This window comes from Mustela putorius, unplaced genomic scaffold (assembly GCF_011764305.1).
Source record: "Mustela putorius furo isolate JIRA1106 unplaced genomic scaffold, ASM1176430v1.1 tig00537227_pilon_pilon_pilon, whole genome shotgun sequence".
In the NCBI taxonomy this organism is placed as follows: Eukaryota; Metazoa; Chordata; class Mammalia; order Carnivora; family Mustelidae; genus Mustela; species Mustela putorius.
In genome coordinates this window covers 6,680,388-6,707,402 of record NW_025422368.1, presented here as the reverse complement: position 1 = coordinate 6,707,402, position 27,015 = coordinate 6,680,388, and the positions used below count along the sequence as shown (strand labels likewise).

Genomic DNA, 27,015 nt, shown 5'->3' with positions numbered 1-27,015 from the left:
AAGCAGGTGGTAGAGTAAAAGTGTGAGGGGAAGAAAATAAAGTCATGAATAGTACATATATATGCTTTAGGTAGTACTGGAAACGAAATGAGGTACGCCCACCAAGACCTATACGTGGGGGTATGAGTGACCTTGAAGAATTTAACCAAAAAAAACAGATCCATAATGGACCACAGATGACAGACGTAAAGTTACTTTAAAAATATATAATGGCCCTGGGATGCCTGGACGGCTCAGTGGGTTAAAGCCTCTGCCTTCAGCTCAGGTCATGATCCCAGGGTCCTGGGATGGAGACTGCACTGGGCTCTCTGCTCAGCAGGGAGCCTCCTCCGCCCCGCCCTCTGCCTGCCTCTCTCCCTACTGTGATCTCTGTCTAAATAAAAAAAATCTTAAAATATATATATACAAAATGTCCCAGGCCAGGGTTGACAAACATTTATTGACAATATTAACACTTTGTGTTTGTTTTTGACAACCTTAGCATGACCTTTTGGAGTCTAGGATAAGGCAGATAAGAGATCATCTCACATGCAAAATATTAGGGTATTATATTGCTGCTGGACACCATGGAAAATAATACATGGTCCAAAGTACCCATTTTTAACACACATTAGTTGCATAAAATCCCATTCCCATTATATCATTTCAACCCTGTCCTGTCACCATGACATCCATGGGACAAAGCCTGACACTGCAAGCTTCACACCTCATTCACAGTCAATTGGAGAAGTTCTTCCCTATTTCTTGCAATCTCTGGGCATCTGAAAATCTTCTGCTCCACATCTTGGCACGTAAAAATTCCCTCCAGGCCCATCATCATCAAATCAAAAGAATACCGTAAGGCTGAGGCATGAATGAAGGAAAGATGAGGGGATGAGTGTTCTAAAACAAAGAAATACAGGTTGCTATTAGGTCCAATCTTTAAGAGATAATGCAAATATATACACTTACATTTTTAAAATGGAATATTAAACTATAAAATTTATATGTGATTATGTATGAGTGAAGAGGAGATAGACAAGAAAGGCAAGGTATATGCTTTTTTAAAAATATGCTTTGGGGACACCTGGGTGGCTCAGTTGGTTAAGCTTCTTGCCTTCGGCTCAGGTCATGATCTCAGGATCCTGGGATCAAGCCCCTTGGACTCCCTGCTTAGCGGGGAGCCTGCTTCTCCCTTTGCCTGCCACTCTCCCTGCTTGTGCTCTCTCAACTCTCTCAGTCAAATAAATAAATAAAATCTTTCTTAAAAAAAAAATAAACATAAGCTTTGTTTTATAATTTTGACTGTGGAATCATATAACATTTTATATAATTATAAAATAACTAATTTAAACAAGCCCTAAAAATATAAAGACACATTTATCCATCTGGCAAAATAATCACCCAAGAAGGAACTATTCCATTCCAAAGTGACTTTAAAATATTGTAATTTTACTGAAATCCCTGGTGGGATCTACCCTAAGGGCAAAAGATCTGCAAAAATGTCTTCACTATTTTCACTGACCATATTCTGGTGATGGTGTTGATATTATTTTTCTCAAATTTTTATGTTTACAAAAAATAAAAAAAGCAAATGTGCCGTTAGGTCATATTCCAACTCTATCATCCTTGGTGTCATTGAGAACTGAAACAGCCAACATGAGTTGGGGGGAAATGTAAAAACGTAAGATAGAAGAGGTTAAGTTAAAACTGTTTAATCCTGAATTTGAATTAGAAGTGTCATTATGAAACCATGAGGCATTATCTCCTTTTGAAAACAGAGAAAAAGAATTATTTCCTAATTCTGTCTAGAAACAATGACCAGTCTAGTAGCTATGGGTATCCCTGGCACTCAGATTGTGAAACACCATGTCCCATTAAAAAAGAACCACAGCCCCCGTAGAAATTGGTTATTCTAGGTCTGGAGCTGGAAATAAATGAGATAAGGCTAAAACATCTTAGCATATGAACAGCAAAGAAACAATCAAAGACTCAGAAGTCAATTTAAAGAACATCCTTCTGGGCAAAGACCCTTTTAGTATTATAATAAGGTTTTTAACCATAATGAAATAAAACACATTGAAAATGCTTAAATCCTTAAGTTTGTAATGGTAAGTTTTAAAACCCTACTTGATTTCTCTTAGAGGCTACTAGTGAACCAACTCATTATTAAAAATAGTAAGTGGAGAAAAAGAAGTAAACGTTTATCCTGCCTTTCCTATGCAAACCGTACCACTGGGTAAACAGATAGTAGATAAGAAGAAATTTCTCTTTGTAGAAGCTTCCCAGATAATGAATGAAGAAGAAATGAAGGTAAAATATCACCATTTTTTAACTCCTAATGAATCAATAGATCTAGGCATTGAGCTTCAAAATGCTGCTATCATCACAAAAAAGAGAGACACCCAGACATCATGTGCCCCCCTGATGGAAGAACACAACACAATCTCTGAAGCAGACTTCCCAAAATCATGAACTGAAATCTGATTAAGCCTCTGGACTCAACTGTTGATTTGCAGACATACAGATGACAGAATAACAGGTTAAACTGCACTGTGGAGACACAATTGACTAAATCCAGACTGAACTCTCTATAAGACAAACCACCTGTTTTCTTGCACAATAACAACAAAATCAGGAGAAGAAAAAAGGAATAATGGAGTAAATGAGGCTTATAAGACATATCAACTAATTATAACACATACACTTTATATGGATTTTAAATAATCACCCTATGAACACAACACACATACACACAGCCCAGAGATTCTCACAGAGGACAGACAGGCATCTTAAACCTTATGAGGAACCCTCCTCCCCCTACTCCATGGGGATAGTGGAGATGAACTGATAACCTCTGAAGGAGTAACAGCAATACAAACCAGAACATAGTCCTGAAATCAAACAATTACCAAGCCTATAATCCAATAGTCAGCAAAATTTCCTACAAGAATGAAGTCAAAAGAAAAATTCATCCCCAAATGGAAATGGTCTAAATGTTTCAGTTAAAAGACAACTATTTTTTAAAAAGATAATTATTGAGTAGTTAAAAAAATAAAAAACAACTATATGCTGTTTATAAGACTAACACTGAAAATGAAAATACAGAGAAGTTTAATCTAAAATGATGGTAGGGATCCTAGGCTTATCATGGGGATCACTTCATAATATATGAAAATATCAAATCACTATGATATGCATCTGAAATTAATAGGATATTGTATGTTGATTATACTGCAATTAAAAATAAAATGATAAAAAAGACACACCTAAACAATAACTGAAAGAAAACATTATATATATATTAATATCAGACAAAATATACTTTAAGGCAAAACATTATTAGATATAAAAATAATAGATTTGAGGCAGAAAGAAAGTAGAAGGAAATAAGAAAGATAAAAGCACAATCAATAAAATAGAAAAAAATCCAAAAGAAACGAACAAGTTAACCAAAAGTTCGTTCTTAGGAAAGACAAAGGAAATCGATAAACATCAGGGAGACTAAGACAAAAATGAAGAATGCACTGATAAATAATAGGAAGAGAAACAAGAGAATCACTAAATAAGATTCAGTCTTCAAATAGGTAAGATTTTATTGCAAACAACTTTGCAATAAATATGAAGATTTTATGAAATGGGTAAATTCTTAGAAAAAGTATAATTTACCAAAACTGACACAAGAAAAAACAGTAGATTTAACAATCATTTACCATTAAATAAATCGAATCAAATAAGTATCATCCACGAAAAGCAACGGTAACAACAATGGAAAAAATTCTGTGAGTTGACAGAAGTCCAATTCACTTTATGAGAGCAATAAAACCATGACAGTAAACAAGGAAGGAAAATTACTGGCCAATATCACTTATAAACCCAGATGCAAAAATACCAATACATATGAAAATTAAATCTAGAAATATATGAGTAATAAATTATGACCAGTTGGTTTTATACAAGGAACAATGTGCTTAAAACTAGAAATAAATCTATGTGTTTCAACATATTAAAGAAGAAAATCATAATCATAATCATCTCAATAGATGGAGAATTTTTCTAATAAAACTCAGTATCAATGTGATTTGTTTTCACTTAGCCAACCAGAAATAGAAAGGAAATCAATTATTCTGGCACTAACTACAAAAGAAATGCTCAGCAAACTTTTTATTTTTATTTTTTCTTTAATTATTAAGTAGCCTCTACACCCAACAGGGGGTTGGAACTTAAAATCCCAAGATGGAGAGCTGCACACTCTACCAACTGAGCCAACCAGGTGCCCCAAACTTCTAAAATCCAGGTCCTTCTGAATTCAAACCCCATTCATTTGGCCACATTTTAATGCTTTCTTTTCAAATAAGCCCAAGAAGTTGAATATGGCTGGAAAGTAGCACATGAGAGAAAGAACATTCTTTGAGACAACGGTCATTAGATAATTAAGGTCAGATCATGAAGGGTCTTAGATGCCAAGCTAAAGAGGTTGTTTGTGTGTTTTCCTGAAAACAGTGAGGGGACACTGAAGGTGAAAGGTTGGCATAAGCAGTAGAATGACCAAATAAAGCTTCTTTAAAAGAATCGTTCTGGCTGCAGTATAAATTTAGAAAGGGTAAAACTTAAAGCTCGGAGATGAGTTTTCAAGAGAGAGAACAAGGGGTTGCAAGTTCCAGACCTGTAAGAGCCAGACATGAGTGAAATGGGCCAGTTCTAAGACAACAGGAGAGGTGAGAACTGTAGAAAATGAAAAGCACAGGTCACTATAAAAACCCACAATTCAGCTCCTGTCAATTGTTTTCATGCAAGAATACTGCCCAGGAAAGAATAAATATTGTGAAAATGTCTATGCTACCTAAAGCAATCTACACATTTAATGCAATTCCTATCAAAGTACCATCCATCTTTTTCAAAGAAATGGAACAAATAATTCTAAAATTTGTATGGAACCAGAAAAGACCTCGAATAGCCAAAGGGATATTGAAAAAGAAAGCCAAAGTTGGTGGCATCACAATTCCGGACTTCAAGATCTATTACAAAGCTGTCATCATCAAGACAGCATGGTACTGGCACAAAAACAGACACATAGATCAATGGAACAGAATAGAGAGCCCAGAAATAGACCCTCAACTCTATGGTCAACTAATCTTCGACAAAGCAGGAAAGAATGTCCAATGGAAAAAAGACAGCCTCTTCAATAAATGGTGTTGGGAAAATTGGACAGCCACATGCAGAAAAATGAAATTGGACCATTTCCTTACACCACACACAAAAATAGACTCAAAATGGATGAAGGACCTCAATGTGAGAAAGGAATCCATCAAAATCCTTGAGGAGAACACAGGCAGCAACCTCTTCGACCTCAGCCGCAGCAACATCTTTCTAGGAATATCACCAAAGGCAAGGGAAGCAAGGGCAAAAATGAACTATTGGGATTTCATCAAGATCAAAAGCTTTTGCACAGCAAAGGAAACAGTTAACAAAATCAAGACAACTGACAGAATGGGAGAAGATATTTGCAAACGACATATCAGATAAAGGACTAGTGTCCAAAATCTATAAAGAACTTAGCAAACTCAACACCCAAAGAACAAATAATCCAATCAAGAAATGGGCAGAGGACATGAACAGACATTTCTGCAAAGACATCTAGATGGCCAACAGACACATGAAAAAGTGCTCCATATCACTCGGCATCAGGGAAATACAAATCAAAACCACAATGAGATATCACCTCACAGCAGTCAGAATGGCTAAAATCAACAAGTCAGGAAATGACAGATGCTGGCAAGGATGCGGAGAAAGGGGAACCCTCCTACACTGTTGGTGGGTATGCAAGCTGGTGCAGCCACTCTAGAAAACAGCATGGAGGTTCCTCAAAATATTGAAAATAGAACTGCCCTATGACCCAGCAATTGCACTACTGGGTATTTACCCTAAAGATACAAACGTAGTGATCCAAAGGGGCACGTGCACCCGAATGTTTATAGCAGCAATGTCCACAATAGCCAAACTATGGAAAGAACCTAGGTGTCCATCAACAGATGAATGGATCAAGAAGATGTGGTATATATACACAATGGAATACTATGCAGCCATCAAAAGAAATGAAATCTTGCCATTTGCGACAACATGGATGGAACTAGAGCATATCATGCTTAGCGAAATAAGTCAATCGGAGAAAGACAACTATCATATGATCTCCCTGATATGAGGAAGTGGTGATGCAACATGGGGGCTTAAGTGGGTAGGAGAAGAATCAATGAAACAAGATGGGATTGGGAGGGAGACAAACCATAAGTGACTCTTAATCTTACAAAACAAACTGAGGGTTGCTGGGGGGAGGGGGGTTGGGAGAAGGGGGTGGGATTATGGACATTGGGGAGGGTATGTGCTTTGGTGAGTGCTGATTCACAGACCTGTATCCCTGGGGATAAAAATACATGTGTATAAAAAATAAAAAATTTAAAAAAAAAAAGAACATTGCCCAGGATTGCTAGATCTTCCAGTCAAGAAAATTTTAATGCATTTTTTTCATTTTCAAAATTGTGCCCCCACACACACACACAACCAAATATGGGCTAAATCTGATACAAAAGTCATCAGTTGCAACCTGTGGCTCAAAATAAGGTAACGTCAATAGAGAAGAAGAAAGAAACCCAAAGGATATTATGAAGAGAGAATTGTGATAGTTATCAATTGGGTGAGGGCAGAAGAGAGGGGTAAAAATGGATGACTTCCAGATCTCCAGTTTGGTCACTGGGTGGATGGTTTGTCATTCGCTAAGCCACGAAACACAGGTAGAAGAGGTTTAAGGGACATTCAGATAGCTAATCAGCAGAAGGATTAGAAGACTGGGAAAACAGAAGCCTTTTTATATGCCTCAGTTCTTTCCCACCACCACTCCCATTGCTACATCTTCAGCTCAGCTGCATCAGTGATACCTGGGCAAGTGATGAAACAAGCAAAAATCAAAGTGACATCTGGAAGTAAGCAGACTGTCTGAGAAAAGTTGGGTAGATATACCCATCAAATGGAACCATCCATGGTGGGTTAAACAGTGAGGCTGAGTGCTATCTGATGATGCTAGGATGGGGACTGTGCTGGTGACCTAGGGTTACAACCAAAGTGGCCAATCATTGCAGGCTGTGAGATTAGGGCAGCTGAGCCTGTTGCGGACCTCAAAGTGTTAACGAAAATAAAGTAACAGGGAATCCAGGAAATACTCTCTCCACTTAGAGGAAGCTAGATTTCAAAGATTGAGACTATGACCTCACCCATTACACACCATCCCTGGTTGCTGGAATCTGAAAGCATTAACCTATCTTTATCCCAAACATACAGGTCACAATATGGGACAATATTTAGGACAATATGGAGTACCTTGAAGGCATATGGTAAGTAAAATAAGCCAGACAAATACTGTATAATCCCACCTACCCATGGAATCTAAAAAAAAAATTTTTCTTAGAAACCGAGCAGATTGATGATTGTCACAGACAGGAGTGGGGGTGGTGGAAATGGGTGATGGTGGTCAAAAACTTTCAGTTACATGATGAATACATTCTGGAGAATTACAGGCTAGGGGAAAAAAGTTAAAAAGCTAAATGGGGAAGTGGGAGAGCCAAAGAGGTTTCTTAAAAGGAGGCCTCTTTGACCTGCAGCACAGCACTCACAGTTGAGTGGCAGGCTGAGGACTTAATGAGTTGAATTCCAGAAAAGCCTAAACACTCCAAGTGGTACTGTTACACTAAGCTCAGGAGCCTGACTGGAAAAACCTGGAACCCTAAAGTATGGTATTACATCTGGATGGAAGCTCCCAAGAATACTGGCTCTGCAGACTATCACGAACCAAATCATGTTCACAGAAGCGGCCTATCACTCCCTAGCAAGAGTGAGCACTTCCCCCATGCAGAAGACTCTTAAAGAGGGCCACTCTTGCCGCACCTGCGTGGCTCAGTGGTTAAAGCCTCTGCCTTTGGCTCAGGTCATGATCCCAGGGTCCTGGGATTGAGCCCCACATCAGCGCTCTACTCAGCAGGAAGCCTGCTTGCCTTCCTGTCTCTGCCTACTTGTGATCTCTGTCAAATAAATAAAATCTTAAAAAAAAAAAAAAAAAAAAAAAGCGGGGGGACATTCTCACAAAACGTGTCCTCTTCTTCCCACAAAGCTGCCTCCACCTCATTTCTTTTCTGCCAGGCCAAAAAGCAGGTTTAAATCCCAGCATGATCCAGCTGGTAATGCACTGGGCCTGATAAGGGAGTAAAGAAATTGTACCTCAAAGAACTGTAAGAACTAGCTAGCAGGTATTGGTAGAAGGCAGAATACCCCTGGACTTGGATTTTAATCAAGAGGACCAGAACACAAAATTGTAAGAAGTCACTGGCTTGTAAGCATGTTTTCAGTACTCATAATTTAACACCTTGGCCAGGAGCCCAGAGAATGGGGGTAAAGTAGCTGCAGGGGTGCCTTTCAGAAACCTGGGAAAAATTGATGGCGAACACTCAGCAATGTGAAAATGCTGCCGTTGCCCTAGCAAGGAATCAAAAGGTGCAAATATGCCAGAATGGGTCCGTTATGTGAGACCCAGAGGACATTCCCATTCACCAAAGCCCTCAGGTAGAAGGGCTCCAATGTCACCAAGTTCAGTGAGCCTTCTACAGGCCAGGACGGAGCATGTTAACAACCATGAAGATCACCGGGCTACTAAATAGTAGAAGTCAGCTGGGCAGCACTTTAACAAAGGTCCAGGGACAATTCCAGGCACACATTTTACTGTGCTTCGCTTTATTGCACTTCGCAGATGCTGCATTCTTTTACAAACTGAAGGTTTGTGGAAAGCCCGCAACGACCAAATGTAGTGGCACCATTTTCCCAAAAGCATTTGCTCACTTTGTGTCTGTGTCACATTTGTAAATCTTGCACGATTTCATTATCATGTTATGATAATCTATGGTAAGTGATTACCATTTGCTGAAAGCTCAAATGATGGTTAGCACTGTTTAGCTATAAAGTATTTTTGAACTAAGTTATGACTTTTTAAAGACATAACGCTATTACACACTTAGTAGATTACAGTACAGTATAACTTTTATATGTGCTAGAAAACCAGAAAATTCATCTGACGTGCTTTATCAAGATATCTGTTTTGACTACAGTGTTCTGGAACCTAACCTACGTATCTCCAAGGCATGCCTGTAACAGACAACTTCTAGCATAGGTAACTCAGTCCTAAGTGAACTTTTATTTTAATCCTATCTTTAGATTCATCATCAAAATGATCTTGGCAGTTTACACCTATCTCTGCTCCAGCATCAGGCCCAACTTCAATACAAGTTTTTTACATACATTCCTAGCTCTAGAGAATTTTGGGATGATCATCAGACATTAATTGGGAGAAAAGCAATGCAAATGGGAGTAGGTGGCACAAAGAATGGGAAGAGGAAGATCTCTAAAACTGGTAGGCTTTAATAAGGAAGTTCACCCCATTTCCATTTACTTCTTACAGGTTTTTATCTTACCTTCCAAACCAAACCAAGTTCCTGAAAATGTATTTTACTTCTTGGGATGGAAGTTAACCTGTCCTGTTTTTCCCTTTCCCATCAGATACAACTCCCTAAGGACCCAAAAAATATATATACACATTCAAATACAAAGAAAACATGCATTCAATTGTTTTACATTTTCATAACATTTTAACATTTAATAGAAACTATATACAATAATTTTTATTATATTTTACATAAGATAGCCACTACAGAAATTTACATAGGTTAGAAGCAAGATGGATGATTAAAGAGGGCCCAGTCCTGTGGGCTATTTTCAGAGATGATAGGTCAGAGTTCAGTGGAGGAAGGAGGGGTTCAGATTACCAATCAGGTGAGGTGAAGAAAGGCTAAAACACAGGCCATTAGATAGAGATAATCAGACGCTGGGTTCCATTAATAACCCAAAGGTACACACATCTCCTACCTAAACACCTATGCGTATTTGTGCCTGGACCTGGGAATTCCCATTACAAAGATGTCTCTCCCTTAGGCACAATCCCAAACACTCTCAGTCCCAGCAGCTCTGACAGGAATCACCTATCTCTCTCTTCCCTGTGCAGAGTGGGAAGACGCTCTTGGTCCCTCCCCAACAAATCTGGTTTATATTTGACTACAGCACTCAATAACCCAGAGGAAAAACAACACCATAGTCGGAGGTGTCCTTCAGTGCGAGACAGTCATAAATACTTGTTTAAAGAATGGAAAATTCAAATCCACCAAAGTCAGATAAATGGTTTCCCAAACAAATCATCAACTGATAGAAGAAGAGTGTTCTGGCTTCCCATTTGTAGTAGCCACTCCGCTCTGAGGCAGTGGTGCAGAGGCTTTCTCAGAATTTCGAGCCCCCTGTGATCTGCACCCATCTCCAGCCATCTGCATCTGGCCCTGTTAAAAGGAAGTCACTTTGGTTACAAATCCATTCATTATGGTCTGAAACACGAATGTGACTTATCAAGATCATGACAGCAGAAATATAGTAACTGAGAGGTTGCTCTTCCCCATACTGTACTATCTCTGATCCCTGGAGTCAGTGGCCATGACAGGTAGCATTCCTGAGGCCCTCCCAATGGGAGGGAGTGCTATGGGTTGTTTCTTCCAATGAAACAGCCATTCTCTGCTGAGGTTCCAGAACAGCCAGGAGATCACAGGAAGACAGTCCTTTGGGCCTCTGCTTGAAACAAACAGCTATAGTACAACTGCTAGTCTTCAGTCAGGGCCATGGTACCCCACCCAAGGCTCAAAGAAAGAAGCTGAATCACATGACTTGTCCTTATGCTACGATGAAAATAATTCCAGTGCTGAACTCTCCCTTTAAAAAGAACTACTTATGATTTATGTAGATTCCTTGTCTTAACCTCTTCTAGTTAACTAAAGAAACACGCATTTTGCTCTCTGAAATTCTGGGACTAGTGGTGTTCTCTTTAAAGGGCCCATTTATAGAACTGCCATCTGGGGCCCCTATACAGTCTACTTGTGATGACAACCCCACACTGGGAGTACATGCTAGCCATAGCCAGCAGGGAGACCTGTGCCTGGATGGGGTTGTCCTTCACTTGCCAGAATATCCACCGGGCCTTCGGCAATTTCTTTGACTGAATGATCTTCAAGGGTTAGTGAAGGATCAAAAAGTAAGGGTGAAGGAGGGCACTGCATACCATCACCCACAACATCCAAGTCCTAGGAAAAGAAAGAGAAAAAGCCTATCAGTAAAACCAAGGGAACCAGTAAGCTGAAGCTGGCGTATTTTTCATAAACCTCAAAGCAATTTTCCCATATTTCTCTCACTCCCTTGCCTACCTTTAACCAAAAAAAGATTTTTCCCAGAATGTCCAACAACTGGGATAAGATCCAAAAGCACTAAAAACTTTTGCCTGCTGCTGAGTATAAAGCACAGACCACTGTACTAGCATTAAAAAAAAAAAAAGGTATTTTCAAATACAAAAATTCAGAGACAAAAATGTAGAATAGTAGCTACCAAGGGCTGGAGGGAGAGAGGAAGCAGGAGTTATAGTTCAATGGGCACAGAGTCTTGAAGCTGACAGAAAAATTCTAGAGATGCACAACGGTGACAGCTGCTCGATACTGTGAATGTACGTTAACACCACGAATTGTACAGGTAAAAATGGTTAACAGTAAATTTCATGTTATAAAAGTTTTACAAAAAAATTTTATTTAAAAAAAAAAGTGTATTCCTTCTAAAACTAACTGTAGACACCATATAAGTTCACCAGTGGTGAACCTAATATGGACAATCAGCATAATCACAAACTAAAATAAAATACTGCTTTCATAGACTGGACAATATGCAAGGTGGCTGGCTGGCTGGCTGTCGGTAGAGCATGCAACTCCTGATCTCAGGGTTCTAAGTTCAAGCCCCATGATGAGCACAGAGCTTACTTTAAAAAAAAAAAAAAAGGCTGGACAATATGAGATTGCTTGATTAATGCCCAACAGTCACAGTGAGGTAAGAAGTACTATTTGGATGAAGTCCCTATCCTCTCCCAGAAATCCCTAATTCTTAAACAAAACATACTTCAATTGCTCTTTTAAGAGGGGGCAAGGGGGAGGCACCTGGGTGGTTCAGTTGGTTAAGCATTTGCCCTCTGCTCAGGTCACGATCTTGAGATCCTGATGTCCTGGGAAGGAGGCCCATGTCAGGCTCCCTGCTTCTTGGGGAGTTTGCGTCTGTCTGCCCCTCCCCCCACACTCCTGCTCTCCCCTCTCCTCTGCCTCTCTCAAATAAATAAAAGCTTTTTTAAAAAAGAGGAAAAATAAGAGAAGAAAGAAAATCATATTCCATAATCTATGTTCTTCCAATTGAAGGAGCCATTGCCACTGGTATGCTGAATGGCTTCCAAACCACAGAAACACAGTACTCTTGGCTCCTGTTTGAAACCAACAGCTACAGCAAACCACTGGTCTTGATTCAGGGCCAAAAGCATCACAAAGCCACAATGTGTCAAACTAACTTTCATGCTACCAAGAGTCTACTGCAAAACTCCCTTCCCAAGAGTGAATTTACAAAGGGCTTCTACTCCCCATGCCAAATCCACTTTATAGAGGTTGTTTCCAGTAAACGAGCTTTACAAGAGACTTAGTTCTATGCTTTTCTATGCTTTTAAATTAAGTCTAAGCAAGTGAAACCCTTTCTTTGGTGTGCTAATTACCAAATTAAGTATCACACTTCACTACAATTAAGGTAAAGAATATTAATTTAAAAATGTACTACATTTAAGCCTGCTCAATTTAAGCAGAAATTCAGAAAAGGATATGGTCAGCTACCTAACATCTATTTCAGATGTGTTAGAAACTATTTACTTATTTTCCATTCCATTATGAGAGTGCTAAGTAGGGGGGAGGGGGCAGACAGAGAGACCCTTCAAGGGGACTCTCACAACCCATGAGATCATGACCTGAGCCAAAACCAAGAGTCCCACACTAAACTGACAGAGCCAGCCAGGTACCCCTAGAAACTTCTGTACTATCCACAGAAACCAGTATTCTCATGTGGTTAAGCCTGTAAAATGTTCTCTTCAATTCTTTTACTATGCACAATTATTATACATATAATTAACTTGGCATTTGAAAGAACCAATTTAGGGACGCCTGGGTGGCCTGGGATAGAGCCCCCAGTTTGCTTCTACCTTGCTCAGCAGAGTGCCTGCTGCTCCCCCTGCCTGTGTGCCCTCTTGCACTCTCTCTGGCAAATGAAAAAATAAATGAATAAATGAAAAATAAAAGAACCCACAAGGCATGAAGTTTCCCAAGTCTCAAGACGACAATGGTATGGAAATGTTTTGTAAAGAAAATAGATATTCAAAAGGCTTTTCTCAAATGTTCATTTTGTCTGTTACAAGAATTAAAATTGGGGAGGGGTGCCTGGGTGGCTCAGTGGGTTGAAGCCTCTGCCTTCGGCTCAGGTCATGATCTCAGGGTCCTGGGATGGAGCCCCGCATCAGGCTCTCTGCTCAGCAGGGAGCCTGCTTCCCTTCCTCTCTCTCTGCCTGCCTCTCTGCCTGCTTGTGATCTCGGTAAAATAAAGAGAATCTTTAAAAAAAAAAAAAAATCAGATGAAATAAAATTTACTATCCTAATATATCTACATAAAATACATGTGCTAGTTTCTATATATTTACATTATTATCTGAAAGGAAAGTAGTGATATAGTGCTTATTAGGTTAATTTTCAGACCTTTAAATTTGCTCATGTTACTAAGTTTAAAAAAAAAAAAAGATAGTGCCTCTGCATTTTCTTCACATTTAAAATGAAGGAAAGTGGACAAAACTGTCCTTATCAACAAAGGGCTATCTGTTCATTTACACTCTTCAACATAATCTCACTGGAAAAACTTGGGAAGTACTGAAGTATATAAAGGTCCCTTACTAGTTTTCATATTCTATGAAATCTGTGTTAAAGAAATTTTTTTAAAAAACAATTATAATCAGGATTATAATAAAAATGAAAACTTTATTATAAATGAAATAATGAAAAAAAGTTTAATAAGCCTATAGATTATATGTAACCAAAAGGGAGAAAGGGGATCATGAAAAAAAAAATTAGACCCAGTTTCTTCTTAGTATCACCTTTCTTTTTCAGATAGTACCCTGTCCTTTTATATCCTTTTTAACAAAAGCAAATCCCTTCAAGCCACCCAAACTTTGCTTCTACCATTAGTAAATAATCTGGCAAACTAGATTAAATTTTCCACTTATATTTGTTACATTAAACACGTCATGGTTATATACAAAATTTTATTATGAAATTCAGACTTATCTTCAGAACAAATAATGAAGACCTTTATCCAGAACATTAAATATTAACTAAAGTGCTAAGACAAAGATGCTATTATCAACTGATCCCTGAGTCTGGAAGTAGGATAGTGCTAACTATGGGAACAAATAAAATCAGAGATGGGTTAATGGGTTGGGAACAACTGAGGAACAAGCTTAAAAAAGTAGTGTACACACTTAGAAGGCTGTAAATACTTAAAAAGAGATCACTGTTGTTCTAGTCCATTCACAACAGAATCTACAATAACACATCAAAAATAAAAGCCAGCAGCCAGAGCTATGTTTAGAGTCATTTCTTCAGGGGCGTATTAACCTGAAAATGAAACTTTACTACTACAGAGCAAACACAGCTTAAAACCGTCAAGAGTAGATATGAGAATTCATATGTACTATTAAGATTCTAGTGAATCACTCACTTTGTGGATGGGTACCAAGTTTCCTGGCTATACTAAATCCAAAACAATCTTGACTTTCCAGCTTCCCATAGTTTACAATTTAATTCCTTATCATTCCCTCAGATAAAGAAAAACTCCTGCCAACTTAATGGTGTCTAAATTAATATGCTAACATACAAACACAACCATACATGTAGCATTTCAAAAACTTGAATCAAGTCTCCTGGCCACAAAAGATGAACCTAGTCTCACCATTAATAAATAAGGCCTTGCCTCAAGGGCCAACCAGAGCAGAGCTTCTCTAACTTACATCACTGAACTCCAGAGGTAAACTCTCAGTGGGCTGAAGCTCGGCAGCACTCAAGTACAGATCCATGGGGCCGGCTTCCAGATCGTCTGGCACAGACAGTACCTGCTCGGGCTTATACATCTGAGGAGGCAACTGGAAATGCAGTGGGCAGCAGGGATCCTCAGAGAGGCTTACAGGAACTGGTTTGTTGCAGGGTACCTCTTCAGACCCCTGGCAGCATTTGAAGAGAACCTGATTCGTGTCCTGACAAATATCTGTAGAAAAATGGTCAAGGGAAATAAAATGGATCTACTAGAGGCACAAAATACAAGTGTTATCTGCCATGTAAAATTCAAGGTCTGCACTACAGAAGACAACTGGTTACATGTGAAATAGAATCAAACAGAGTTGGCAATTTTTTCAAAGTTCTTCTCAAAGTGTCATTCACTAGTATCCAATTCCAGCTCTACTGGTAATTTAAATCTAGTCCCCAAATTACACTTCTGGATCCCAGTCATTTAAACTAGAGACACTAATCTTGTTCTCACTTGGGAGAGTCAAACACAAAACATTTGACAACCCTGCTAAGCAAACCTCAGTAACAATCCTAGGAATCTCCTACGAAACATTCTATGGCAAAAGCAAATAGCTTGCAGAAACACTACCAAGGCCTCCCAAGAATCAAGAAATACGGTGTTTCTGCTCTGTTAAGCACACTGGCAAAAAAAAAAAAAAAAAAAAAACCTGCAAAAACTTCTTGAATCTTGTTTCCAAAATGTTTACATATGTTTAAAGCAGCAGGGAACTGGGGAAAATAGAAGCCCTAGTAATAGACAAAAAATAAAAGTTTCCATGCCCCCTTGCTTTTTGGGGGGGATAGGGATGGTAGTGCAGGGGAGAGTTCTGCCATGGTTCCAAAGAGAAAGGAAAGAAGATAATTTTGCTTATGAGGACCCATGGAAAGCAAGTACCCCAGGAAAACTCCAAGAGGACTAACAACTTCTACAGAAAAGGGCAAGTTTCCAAGTTGGCAAAGCAGCTCTGTAGGATGAATCAAAATTAAACTGATTAGATAAACAATAAAATTTAGTTCAAGTTACTCTCTCTGTGAAATGTTTTATTCAAGTGATAACTATTTCTTGAAATCTTAACTACATGGTTTCCCCCTAGATTAACAGACAACTGTTATTTTAAATGTGGGCTTATTTTTAAACCAGAAGCCACAATTTTCTATGAACTAATTGTACCCAGAATTATAGAATTATGGGTAAATTTTCCTCCCAAATTTTAAGGTAATATCTAAAAATTAAGAAGTCTAGCATGTATTTTATTTTTAAGCCAAATAAAACTTCTTGAATAAAGCCATTTGTTTCAATTAATTCTTAGAAACTGCTAAACTCTTAAGACAGGGTTTCACAACTGTAATTCTACTGACATCACTGGCTGGCCTGTGCATTGTAGGATGCTTAGCAGCATTCCTGGCCTCTAGTCACTAGATGTCAGTAGCACTCTCATCCCTAAATTGTAAAAAGCAAAACTGTCTCCACACATCACCAAATGGGGATAAAATGGTCCCCAGTTGAGAACCACTTCTCTAAAAGAACAGTAAACAGTACAAAGTAAACAATACTTATCAAATGAAAATGAACAATCAAATGAACAAATACATGAATCTAACAGAAACAACCAGATTTGCATTCTCTATGTGCTTAAGAAAACCTAGTCTCCAATGTGCTTAAAAAGTCCAATCTTATTACATTATTAACACTTAAAATCAATCCATTAAATTAAAATGTTTTAATCCGAACTTTTTTCATGGAATTCAAAGGACTTTCACAAATCTCTTATTTAATACAATATTCTGGGAAAACCCTCCCCCAACCTCCTCCACCCCCTTTCCTTTCCAATGGGGACAAGAGAGACAAAGAGAAGGGAATGGTTGACCTACAACTAGAGTCTGGGTCCTTCACTTTCAGTCCAGTGCTGTCTCCATTAGACCAGTGTAAAGAGTTAACAGGTCACCAATGGCAGTCGCTCTTTCTCTGGGATAAGGACTTAAGGAAGGGTAAGTGACTTAAGCAACTATGGAGTGGAAAGGAAAAAAGCATAAAACAAAAGAAATCATACTTCCCTTCTCCTTTCAAATACATTTCATTTTCAACTTTGCTTTTTAAAATATTAATAACCTAATAAACCATTTAGTATAATATTTTAAGTCTAAAATATTCCTCAATATCTATAAACTGAGTTTTTCTGAGTTATAAAGTAATTCACACTCCCTGAAGAAAACCTGGAAAGTACAAGGCAGAGGAATAAAGGGCATTCATAACCCCACCAACAAAAAGCAGTCAATTTCTGTTAATTCCCCTCCTAGTATTTGATTATATGTAATTTCATATTCTATTTTTGTCACAATCATTTTCCTAGGTAATTCATAAATTTTGATAAATCTAATGCTTATTGCCTAAACATATTCCATATAATGTTACATCATAATTTTCTTCTCTATATCCCATTTCTAAAAATGTAAAGGCTGTCTCCAGTTGAAGGAATTTTATGTAAAAATATCAGTCTACATTTTATTATATCTTTAAGATAAACTCCAAGGTAACATTATATCAAACAATATGAATACCGGCAGTGCCTGGGTGGCTCAGTGGGTTAAAGTGGGTTAAAGCCTCTGCTTCTGTCATGGTCTCAGGGTCCTGGGATGGAGCCCTGCATCAGGCTCTCTGCTCAGCAGGGAGTCTGCTTCTCTCTCTCTCTGCCTGCCTCTCTGCCTACTTGTGATCTCTCTCTGTCAAATAAATAAATAAAATATTTTAAAATATATATTTATGAATACTGCCAAGATCCTCACTAAAAAGCCTGTAGCACTTGATCTTCCCACTGGCAGTATTTAGGACTCATTCACAACCTCACCTCAACTTCAACTTGAAATTCACTCATTCATTAAATATATATATACAAGTATCAAATTCACAGATTAAAAATTTTCTTATTTCCTGTTTCACTTATGGACAGTGAAGATAAACTTTTCAACATTGAGCCATCCTTTGCCCAATTGTTTTGAGCATTTATCTTTAGTTTTTAATTACCTTGCACCAAGTAATTTGTGTATTAAGGACAATAATCCTTTATCAGATATTACAATAATTAATAAACTGGTAAAATATTCAAATAAACAGAACAGAAAACAATTTTTTCCTCTCAGATGACCAAGAGAAGATTCTTTTTCTTTTCCTATTAAAAAAGATAAACTTCATTTCCAAATATTTTATATCTCTTGCCAGGCAAGTGAAATCCAGCAAGATTTAAGCCTTTTAGATAATAAAGATCATCATACTTAACAAGTGCTTTACTGTGAAATTAACTTTCTTGATATCCATAATAAGGATGCACTTACACAATTCAATAAACTCAGAAAGTCTTACAAACTGACAGTAAATGTGGTCTCATAGCAGAATCAAGAGATGCTATGATGGTACAAAGGCAAACTGGGAGGGTGGGGAGTAGAATCATTCTATTTTTGGAAATAGTAAGTATTCAATTTGAATGAATTCTAATATATACAAATTAAGGCCCTGACCATACAAAAGGATACTTCTTAAAGAAAGGTCACAGTTCAGAATCGACTGTTTTCTAGTGGAAAACCTGTATCAATTGTGTGTGTGTGTGTCTGTGTGTGTGTGAGAGAGAGAGAGAGAGAGATAACTGGATTTAACACTATTCTATTTCCAGTGAAACTATTCTATTTCCAGTGAAAAAGTTCTAGCACCGATCTCTGTATTTTGGAATCCCAATACTAATCTACTATAAATAATTATTAGCCCACTGCTATCTCCAATGACTCAGATATTTCTTTCTAATGAATTGACCATTACATTTCCAAAGTTTTGAAATGGCCAACAGACCATAGAAAGACATTTCTTTAGGCTCCTGTTTGAAACCAACAGCTTCAGCAAACTGCTGGCCTTGATTCAGGGCCAAAGGAAAGCAAAGACCTTCAATTAAGCAAACTATCAGAGATTCCCACCTAGCCTTTAGCTAGCAAATTGAACTGAATAAAAAAGATACGGGTAAGGCAATGTCTGGTCATTGGAAGAGACTGATTGGAACAACGAACATCATCCACAAAGGCCAAGCACCTCTGACTGGAACGAGTTGTGTGTGCCTACAATGGAGAAAACAGATAAATCAAACAAATCATCAATACAAAATACAGCCAACTGGAGCATCTGGGTGGCTCAGTTTGCATCCAGCTCTTCGTTTCGGCTCTGGTCATGATTTCAAGAGTTGAGAGACTGAGCCCATGCCAGGCTTCCTGCTCAGAGGGGAGTCTGCTTAAAGATTCTCTCCCTCTGCCCCCACCCCACTCACATGCACTCTCTGTCTGTCTCTATAAATCTTAAAGAAAGAGAGGGAGGAAGGAAGGAAGGAGGGAGAGAGGGAGGGAAAATACAACGAATTATCTATGAGAACAGATACTTGTAACATATAAGAAAGGTACATCCTTAAAAGCTAAAAAACTCAACACATGACAACCTCAAGATCAGCAGTCTCTGGACTCAAATGCTCTTTTCAATTTACCCCACGTACAATTAAGTCAGATTTCAGAGCAAAGACTGTACAGTGTTCTGACTATTACTCTAACTTAGTAAACAAAGCGAATACATACCCCTTAGAGGTATAAACACAAATTACCTGTTGGGCAGCACCATCTGTGGCCAGCATTCTGCGTTCCTTCAGCTGCCTATGTAATAAGGCTTCCACTCCGTAACGCTGGCGATACCGCCGAAGACACTTCAGACGCTTTAAGTTCTCTCGTTCTTTGGCCAAAAGTCCCTCTGGGCCAGTCAGGAGACTACTACCTGATGAGTCACAACAGTCAAGATGTTATGTGCCGAGCAACCAATGAAGGATGGCTGCTCCAAATTAACATGAAATAAACAGGGTAAATTCTGGCCATAAGATAGCTATTTTCAAAAGCAAATTCTCCTTCACTCCAGGTACCAGAACAGATAAATCTAACTACTACCAAATTCACATTGTGAACCCACAAACAGCTGGTTGGGACCAGCATAAAAAACTTGCCTAGAGCTTCATGTTCCACTTTGCGATTATGTAAATAACGTCGCTTCTTCTCTTTGAGCAGATGTTGAAGTCGTTTAAACTGATCGATGTACAAAGACTGCAAACGAATTAGCTTCTCACGCATTATCAGAGCAACTTCTTCTGCTGTGTAAACACCAGCATGTCTGGAATAAAACAGAATTCAGCAAAGAATAAGAAAACATAGTATTAAACCCAAGCTTAAAAGGAGAAAAGGGTAGAGAGGAGACTTAAGTTTGTTATTTAACAGTAAGCCACCACTGAGATAATCACCTTATTAAATATGAATGTTTTCATACACAGCATTCGAGTTATTAAAAAATAAATAATAGGGGCGCCTGGGTGGCTCAGTGGGTTAAAGCCTCTGCCTTCAGCTCAGGTCATGATCCCAGGTCCTTGGATAGAGCCCCACACTGGGCTCTCTGCTCAGCCAGAAGCCTGCTTCCTCCTCTCTCTCTGCCTGCCTCTCTGCCTACTGTAATCTCTGTCTGTCAAATAAATAAATAAATAAATCTTTTAAAAAATAACAACAACAACAACAACAATAATAATAATAATAATAAAGAAAATCCCTGAACATTGGATACTAACGTATGATCTCACAATATGAGGAAGGGGAGTGGTTTCGTTATTTTTCCCAGTTATCTGCAGTTAAGAAATGAAGATTTCGAACATTCAAATTTTTTATTAATCTACAATCTTATTCAATTTTATAATTCGTAATTTAGTCACTTAGTCAGGATAGCTTAAAAGTATTCAATTTAATAATATTACTATCTTAATAAGATTACTTATTATAGTAATAAGATACTACTATCTTATTATTATCTTAATAATATAAGATAGAATAATACTATCCTACTATTTTAATACTATTAAAATAGTATTAAAAATATTACTATTTTAATTGAAATTAGAAATTTCAATTTCTAATTTAAAATATATTCCTATATTGGAATTTACATGAGCCCTCAAAACACTGGTCCACAGTGGCTATTCACTGTCCCCAGCTCATTTTCTTAACAAATTTCTCAAAAATATAGCACCCTGGGGTGGCCCTTAATTGCCAAAGATCTAGATCCATATCAACTTTACTAAGCTTGGCCACCAATTATAAACATAAGAAATTATTCTAGTGATTATGATGAGGTCACCTAAGCAACTAAGTTAAAGAAGCAATTTAACTGGAGACTTTCCTGATTCTGACTTAAGTCTAAATGAAAAGATTAACTGCAAATTTTAAAGATTTTTGGTTCCATTAGCCTTGTATGATCATTACATAACCAGGAAGAGGACATTAGATATATACTTGACTTCCTATTTTCATATTTTAACTGAGTAAAAACTACATCCTTTATTTCAAACAATACTTACAAATTATGTACTCAAACTAATCTGAATTACAAATATTACACCTTCTTTAAAAATTAGCTGTTAAGCCATTAAAACACACAGAATAAATAGAATTATTAACTTCAGGACCGAAAGCAAGTAATCTCTCCCCAAAACCTTTCTCGAATATAAATGGAAGCCAATACTACCTGTGCATTAAGTACAATTACAAAGTAGTCTGAAGTAAAAATAACAAATTAAGAACCAAAACATCATGAATAAAAACTAACCAGTTATACAAATGACAAAATCTAAGACTACCAAAAAGTTGTGAAAAGGTTTTAAAAACATCTGAAGTCTAAATAAGATAACTAATTTGCATCTTCAGGAAAACAGGTTTGTTGCATTAATATGTTTGCAAACCTACTACTGAGGACTTAACCTAATGTTAATTTTGTTAAAATGAAATTAACTTCATTGTACCCTGCCAGAAGAGAATTTACCAATAGTCTAAGGACTAGAATTTATAAATGGAAAGTCACTATAATTAGAATTTACTACAAATCCCTGGGAAGAGTGGGTCATTTATTTAAAGATGGATGTTTCAGACATTCACAGCTAGTTACTAAAATCATGTACCAACTTCCTGTACTCTGATATTCACAAATTTAAGTCAGGGTCTTATTACTTGAATTCATCTTCAAAAAAGAGGGAGCCATCTTATATTCTATTAAATGTCTCTTATGAAAAAGTATTCCCCAAAATTTATTTTAGTAACAATGATGAAGACTCAATAACCTGAAATGACCTTTACAAAAACTAGTTCTGAATACCTGTAGAATGTCATATGATAAAAACTACTTTAAAGAAAATTACTTTTTAAAAAAGGGAAGATTTGGGGCACCTAGGTGGTTCAGTGGGTTAAAGCCTCTGCCTTCAGCTCAGGTCATGATCCCAAGGTCCTGGGATGAAGCCCCACATCTCATCGGGCTCTCTGCTCAGCAGGGAGCCTGCTTCCCCCTCTCTCTGCCTGCCTCCCTGCCTACTTGTGATCTCTCTGTGTCAAATAAATAAAATATTTTTTTAAAAAGAGATATATGCTGTTGTTAATGATTCAAAAAACGGTCCTAGTAACAACAAAACACTGACACCAGAGAGGAAATTAAAAGAATTTCATTAAATAAAAAGACTTATATTAAATTTAAGACATCAGTACGTAACCTTATTAACAAATTTAGTATTAAAAGACATTTAACAACTCTACTGACATCCCTAAAAATGCAAGTATTTTAGGAGGCCGAACTTTTTTTTGGATCATCTCATAGAGGAATTAAGAGAAACCTCATATTTAGTTGCCTACTTCATTTTCCCCTTTGAATATTCCTTTTAGGAGAAATCGACATCAAGTACCTAGTCCTTTTAACACTTATACATCTCATAAAATTAAGTGGTATTTTTAAGTTACACTAGCATAAATATGTCCCCTAGAGACCGATCTACTCTAAAGTACTACTGACAAAATCGAGTTTTTGGACCTTTGAAGCTGAGTTATTTACCACACCAAAGGACAGTCATTTTGTGACTATAGAGAGCATATACCTCTTCAATGCAGCAAGTCTGGAATTTCCAGAAGCACAACTGGGACATAAAGGGGTATAAAGTTACTGCTGTGAGAGAATCCTGCTAGGTAATGAACATTCCTTTCTTTTCAAACTACTTAGATGAGACTTTCCAAACAAGTACTTCCGGAAGCGCTGACTAAATAGACATTACTCAAGAAAAATAGATGAAATTAATTCTACTTAGAAAATGTAAACCTAAATGACTTTTTATGACAAGACTAGAAATTCATTATCCCTCGTACTATTTACTTCTATGCAAACTGTCAATGGAAGTGTTGAGACAGTACACAGAAAGAATAAAGAAAATAAAAAAAGAAAAAATTAAACTAAACCCAAACCATGAGACAGAAATATGAGATTGTGAGTGGTAATGTTTTTTTTTTCCTACAACTCCTTAGGTGATCATTGGCTAAGTAAAGAGTAGAACCTTAGTTAAGATATAATTAGCCTGATTACTCACTTCTGGGATCCTAAATCGGTTTCTCTTTCTTAGGCATGAAACAAAAGGAAACTCCTGAACATCTTTTTATTTTTCTACTAGGGAAAAAAAAAACCTCATAAAATGTAAATTTGCAAAAAAAAGTAGTTATTCAAATACAGTAACATTACTGTTCCTGAGGTTTAAGCAGGAATCCATTTAAATCAATTTCCTCTTCTCTAACTGATCGAAACATTTCTCAACCAACCTCCTGTTATGTCCAAGAAATTTCCTATTTTCTCCCCTATACATTTTCATGTGCAGAATTTGATATCCAAAATTTTTCCAAATTCCCGACTTCCAAAAAAGAATAAAATCTTGCTCTGCAGCAAGACAGTGATGAACCAGGACACTTTAAAATACAGAAGCTATTACTGTTCACAAATAGCTAAACTCTCTTCACCCCTCCTAGGTTCTTTATCTATTAAAAGCATGCATTATTGTAGTCCACATTCTAACTACAAAAAAAAATTTAAAGTCTTATGTGGAGTTACAACTTACTTTAGGGGATCTTCTTGATCACTGTCTATGCTATCAGCTTCACTGTCAGGGTCACCTCTCCATGTCTGATCCACAGTAATGGGTTCCTGCTCCCCATCACTCCAGCTGTCTTCATCTGAGGCAAGGAAGGGAGAGCAGCCATTAAGACTTCCCACCTCTGTAACTCCACCACACAGAACTAGATTACTTAACCCATCAACCCAAACATTAACATTTAAGAGAAACAAACAAACAAAACCCCCCAACAACTTAATACAAAGGCACCGGCAAATAAAACTGGCTTGAAAAAATATAACCCAAGTAAGGTTACTTAAAACATAAATAAGGTAACTGTGCCCTCAAAAGGACAGAGAGGTCAACTCAAAATTATTCTTGCTTCCTGAAATTACCTTGCCTAACAAAGACAAGCATAAAAACGGCAATGAAGGAAACAGTTATAAACTCAAGACAGTAAACCCAAGTACATACTACATCAAACCGAAAAGAACTGGTGAACACAACAATCCTGGAATTCTCACCAAATCGTCAATGAATTACAATTTTATTCTATTATCATGTGTATGTTCAAGGCACTGTGCTAAACCAAAATAAGTTCTTTAACTTACTTTTTCCTTTTTCATTCTAGGAGAAAAGATTCTTACCCAGAATTCGACTAGCTTCACTGCGGCTACTTTCTGGAGTTTGAGACCCCAGCTCTGTCTTAGCGTAAGAGCTTAGCTGGCACAAGAGTGTTTCACCCACAGGCCCTGGACTGGTCTTCTTCATTTGAGCATGAAGTGCCAGGGCATTCCTACGGGCATGTTCAGCACAGAAAGACACGCTAAGGAGACAAAATATTAACATTTTATACTCACGTCCCTTCTTGAAAGAGTTCAACCATTTTCACAGTCACTAGTTTTAGATCATTTTTAGGAAATTAAAATAACTACTACCTTCATTTATAAGTTAAAAAGGCCAGTAAGACAGAGTAATTTAACCGGCCCAATGTCAACTCATTTGGTCTTACTAAGGGGACATGCAGGTAGCATAATAATCTTGGCGCTTCATTCATCAAACTAAACATCCCAGCTATAAAAATGCTGACATCACCTTAGAACAAATCAAAGAGATCCACTTGCATCTCTCAAAATTGTTTCTGGTAACTCTACATTTTACTTCAGTATCTATCCACTGAAGGTAATAAGATTAGAGGCACAATTTTAAATCCAAAATATACATGCAGAATTAACTAGCCAAGATATGTTTCTGCATGAATACTTTTGCTTCAATGATGAAAGCTATGAAGCCATTCCTAGAAGAATGCACATATACACAACTTAACAAAGGGCCAGGGACCCCAGGGTTAAGAATAATCTAGAATATCCCCTTATTTTATAGACAAGGGAAAAGGTCTAAAGAAATTAAATGAGTGCCCCAACTGGAAGTGGCCTCTTTGCAGTCTTCAACGGTTTGGGTGTTGGTGTTGGTTTTTTTTTTTCTCCTCAAGGAATATCCACATCCCCAATTTTAGAAAAACTCCACCTATTCACAAGGCCATAATATCCACCTCCCCCTCTCGTTTTAAAACTAAAAATAAAAACGATATAGATTATCTATACATATATACCCATCTTTCTTCTCAGGCTTTGGAGCAGCACTGGGACATCTTTTTCCATTCTTCGTTGATATATAACTACACTGCTTGAAGGGAGCATTCTTGTCCTCAAGGATATGCTTAATGCAAAACTCCTGCCCCTCCAGACGAGGCTGCGAGCATGGGCGATGAGTGAATGAACAAGACAGGGGTTCCTGGGACCTGGGCACTGGGGTGATCCTTCCCCGATTGGTCGGCAAGACGTGGATCCGAATCCTGTTCATACCAAAACCTGCAGGGTCACACAGATCAAAAAGCCCTTACCCTTCCCGAAAATTCCTGCTCCACGACATCCGGGCCGACCGCGGGTAGTTTCCAAAAGACTGGCAGAAGTCACACTCCGTAACTGCCCTCCTCCCACGTCTCCCCAGGCCACCAGTCCATTTGTCTCACTTCAATTTCTCCCCCATGCCCGCCAACACCCGAACCACCAGCACTAAGTATCTCGGGCTCGCACGGCCGCCGCACGAGCCGGGAGCGCCCGCCCCACGCGGCTGCAGCAACGCCGCAGCGCCGCGCCGCGCCGGGCCTCCGCCTCCCTGCACGCCGCCTTTGTCCCGGCCCGCCTCAGAGCTCACGGCTGGGCCCTGCCCGTCCTCGGCGGCCCGTGCAAGCGCCATTTTGTCCTCCGGCTCTGGGCACCAGAGAATCTGGCTTCTGGAAGCCTACAGAAGGAAAACAACCTCGACGCTGACTGGGACGAAGTAGCAGCTCGAAGACGGAAGGAGGGGAGAAGCAGCAGCCTAACTGCGGTAGCGAAATTAAGCACCGCCGCCATCTTACCTCTACCTCCACGCCGCACCGCGCCGCTACCTCTCTGGGCGCGCCACCCGCGTCTAACTCGACCCCGCTCCTTTCCAAGCTCCCAACCCCTGATTGGCTACTGTGCCCACGGCTGTGTGTCACCATTGGTCGAGGCCGGCTAGCTATCACGGCTGGGGGGCGGGGCGCTGAGGAAAAGCGCGGCTGGGGTGGCTAAGACAACCTGTCCGTCAGTCAGCAACTCCGCCCCGGGGAGAATGAGGTTGACCGTACGCTGGCTGCGGGAGTCGCTCACGCGGCAGCGCTGTGCTTCCAGTTCGCGGCATGGGTAGTTTTCAGGCTGCTTTTACCGCTGTGTGGGCCTAGGCTGCTGTTACCTCACCACCCTGACACAGCGGGTAAAAAAATCAGACATGCAGAGGCCAAAAATTGCTGTACAGTTGACTCTTACTTTTTATACAGGAAAAGGCTGTAGTTTTCTTTGTGAGCAGTTCATTTATTGAAACATTGAGTATTTACGGAGCCTGGAGAATTTATAATTTATAAACACTTGATTTTTCAGAGCAACCCTGAAATAAGGGGGCTA

The 27,015-nt window shown here is 38.5% G+C and overlaps 1 protein-coding gene and 3 non-coding genes across 8 annotated transcripts; all 4 read right to left on the bottom strand.

The window, feature by feature from the left end:
- Window positions 1–420: 420 nt before the first annotated feature.
- Window positions 421–26,530, bottom strand: KANSL2 (KAT8 regulatory NSL complex subunit 2). Of its 5 annotated transcripts, none has more exons than XM_004778919.3 (10): window positions 26,451–26,530; window positions 25,641–25,899; window positions 24,676–24,854; window positions 24,035–24,149; window positions 20,084–20,247; window positions 19,694–19,860; window positions 19,067–19,163; window positions 15,011–15,264; window positions 11,042–11,192; window positions 9,643–10,400 (listed from the first exon to the last, which is right to left on the bottom strand). In XM_004778919.3, exons 2-10 carry the CDS (start codon window positions 25,889–25,891, stop codon window positions 10,345–10,347), a joined length of 1,434 nt encoding a protein of 477 aa, XP_004778976.2. In that variant the 5' UTR covers window positions 25,892–25,899; window positions 26,451–26,530; the 3' UTR covers window positions 9,643–10,344. The 5 variants fall into 5 exon arrangements, with proteins under 5 accessions (XP_044928913.1, XP_004778976.2, XP_004778977.2 ...); XM_004778920.3 differs by having other exon boundaries at window positions 11,073–11,192; window positions 15,113–15,264; window positions 26,451–26,529; XM_004778916.3 differs by having other exon boundaries at window positions 11,073–11,192; window positions 26,451–26,528.
- On the bottom strand, window positions 10,600–10,735 carry LOC123390081. The gene has a single exon (XR_006604724.1). It is a non-coding gene; the product is annotated as a small nucleolar RNA SNORA2/SNORA34 family (small nucleolar RNA).
- On the bottom strand, window positions 12,319–12,451 carry LOC123390080. The gene has a single exon (XR_006604723.1). It is a non-coding gene; the product is annotated as a small nucleolar RNA SNORA2/SNORA34 family (small nucleolar RNA).
- LOC123390079 lies at window positions 18,843–18,979 on the bottom strand. Its single transcript, XR_006604722.1, has one exon. It is a non-coding gene; the product is annotated as a small nucleolar RNA SNORA2/SNORA34 family (small nucleolar RNA).
- Window positions 26,531–27,015: the final 485 nt, after the last annotated feature.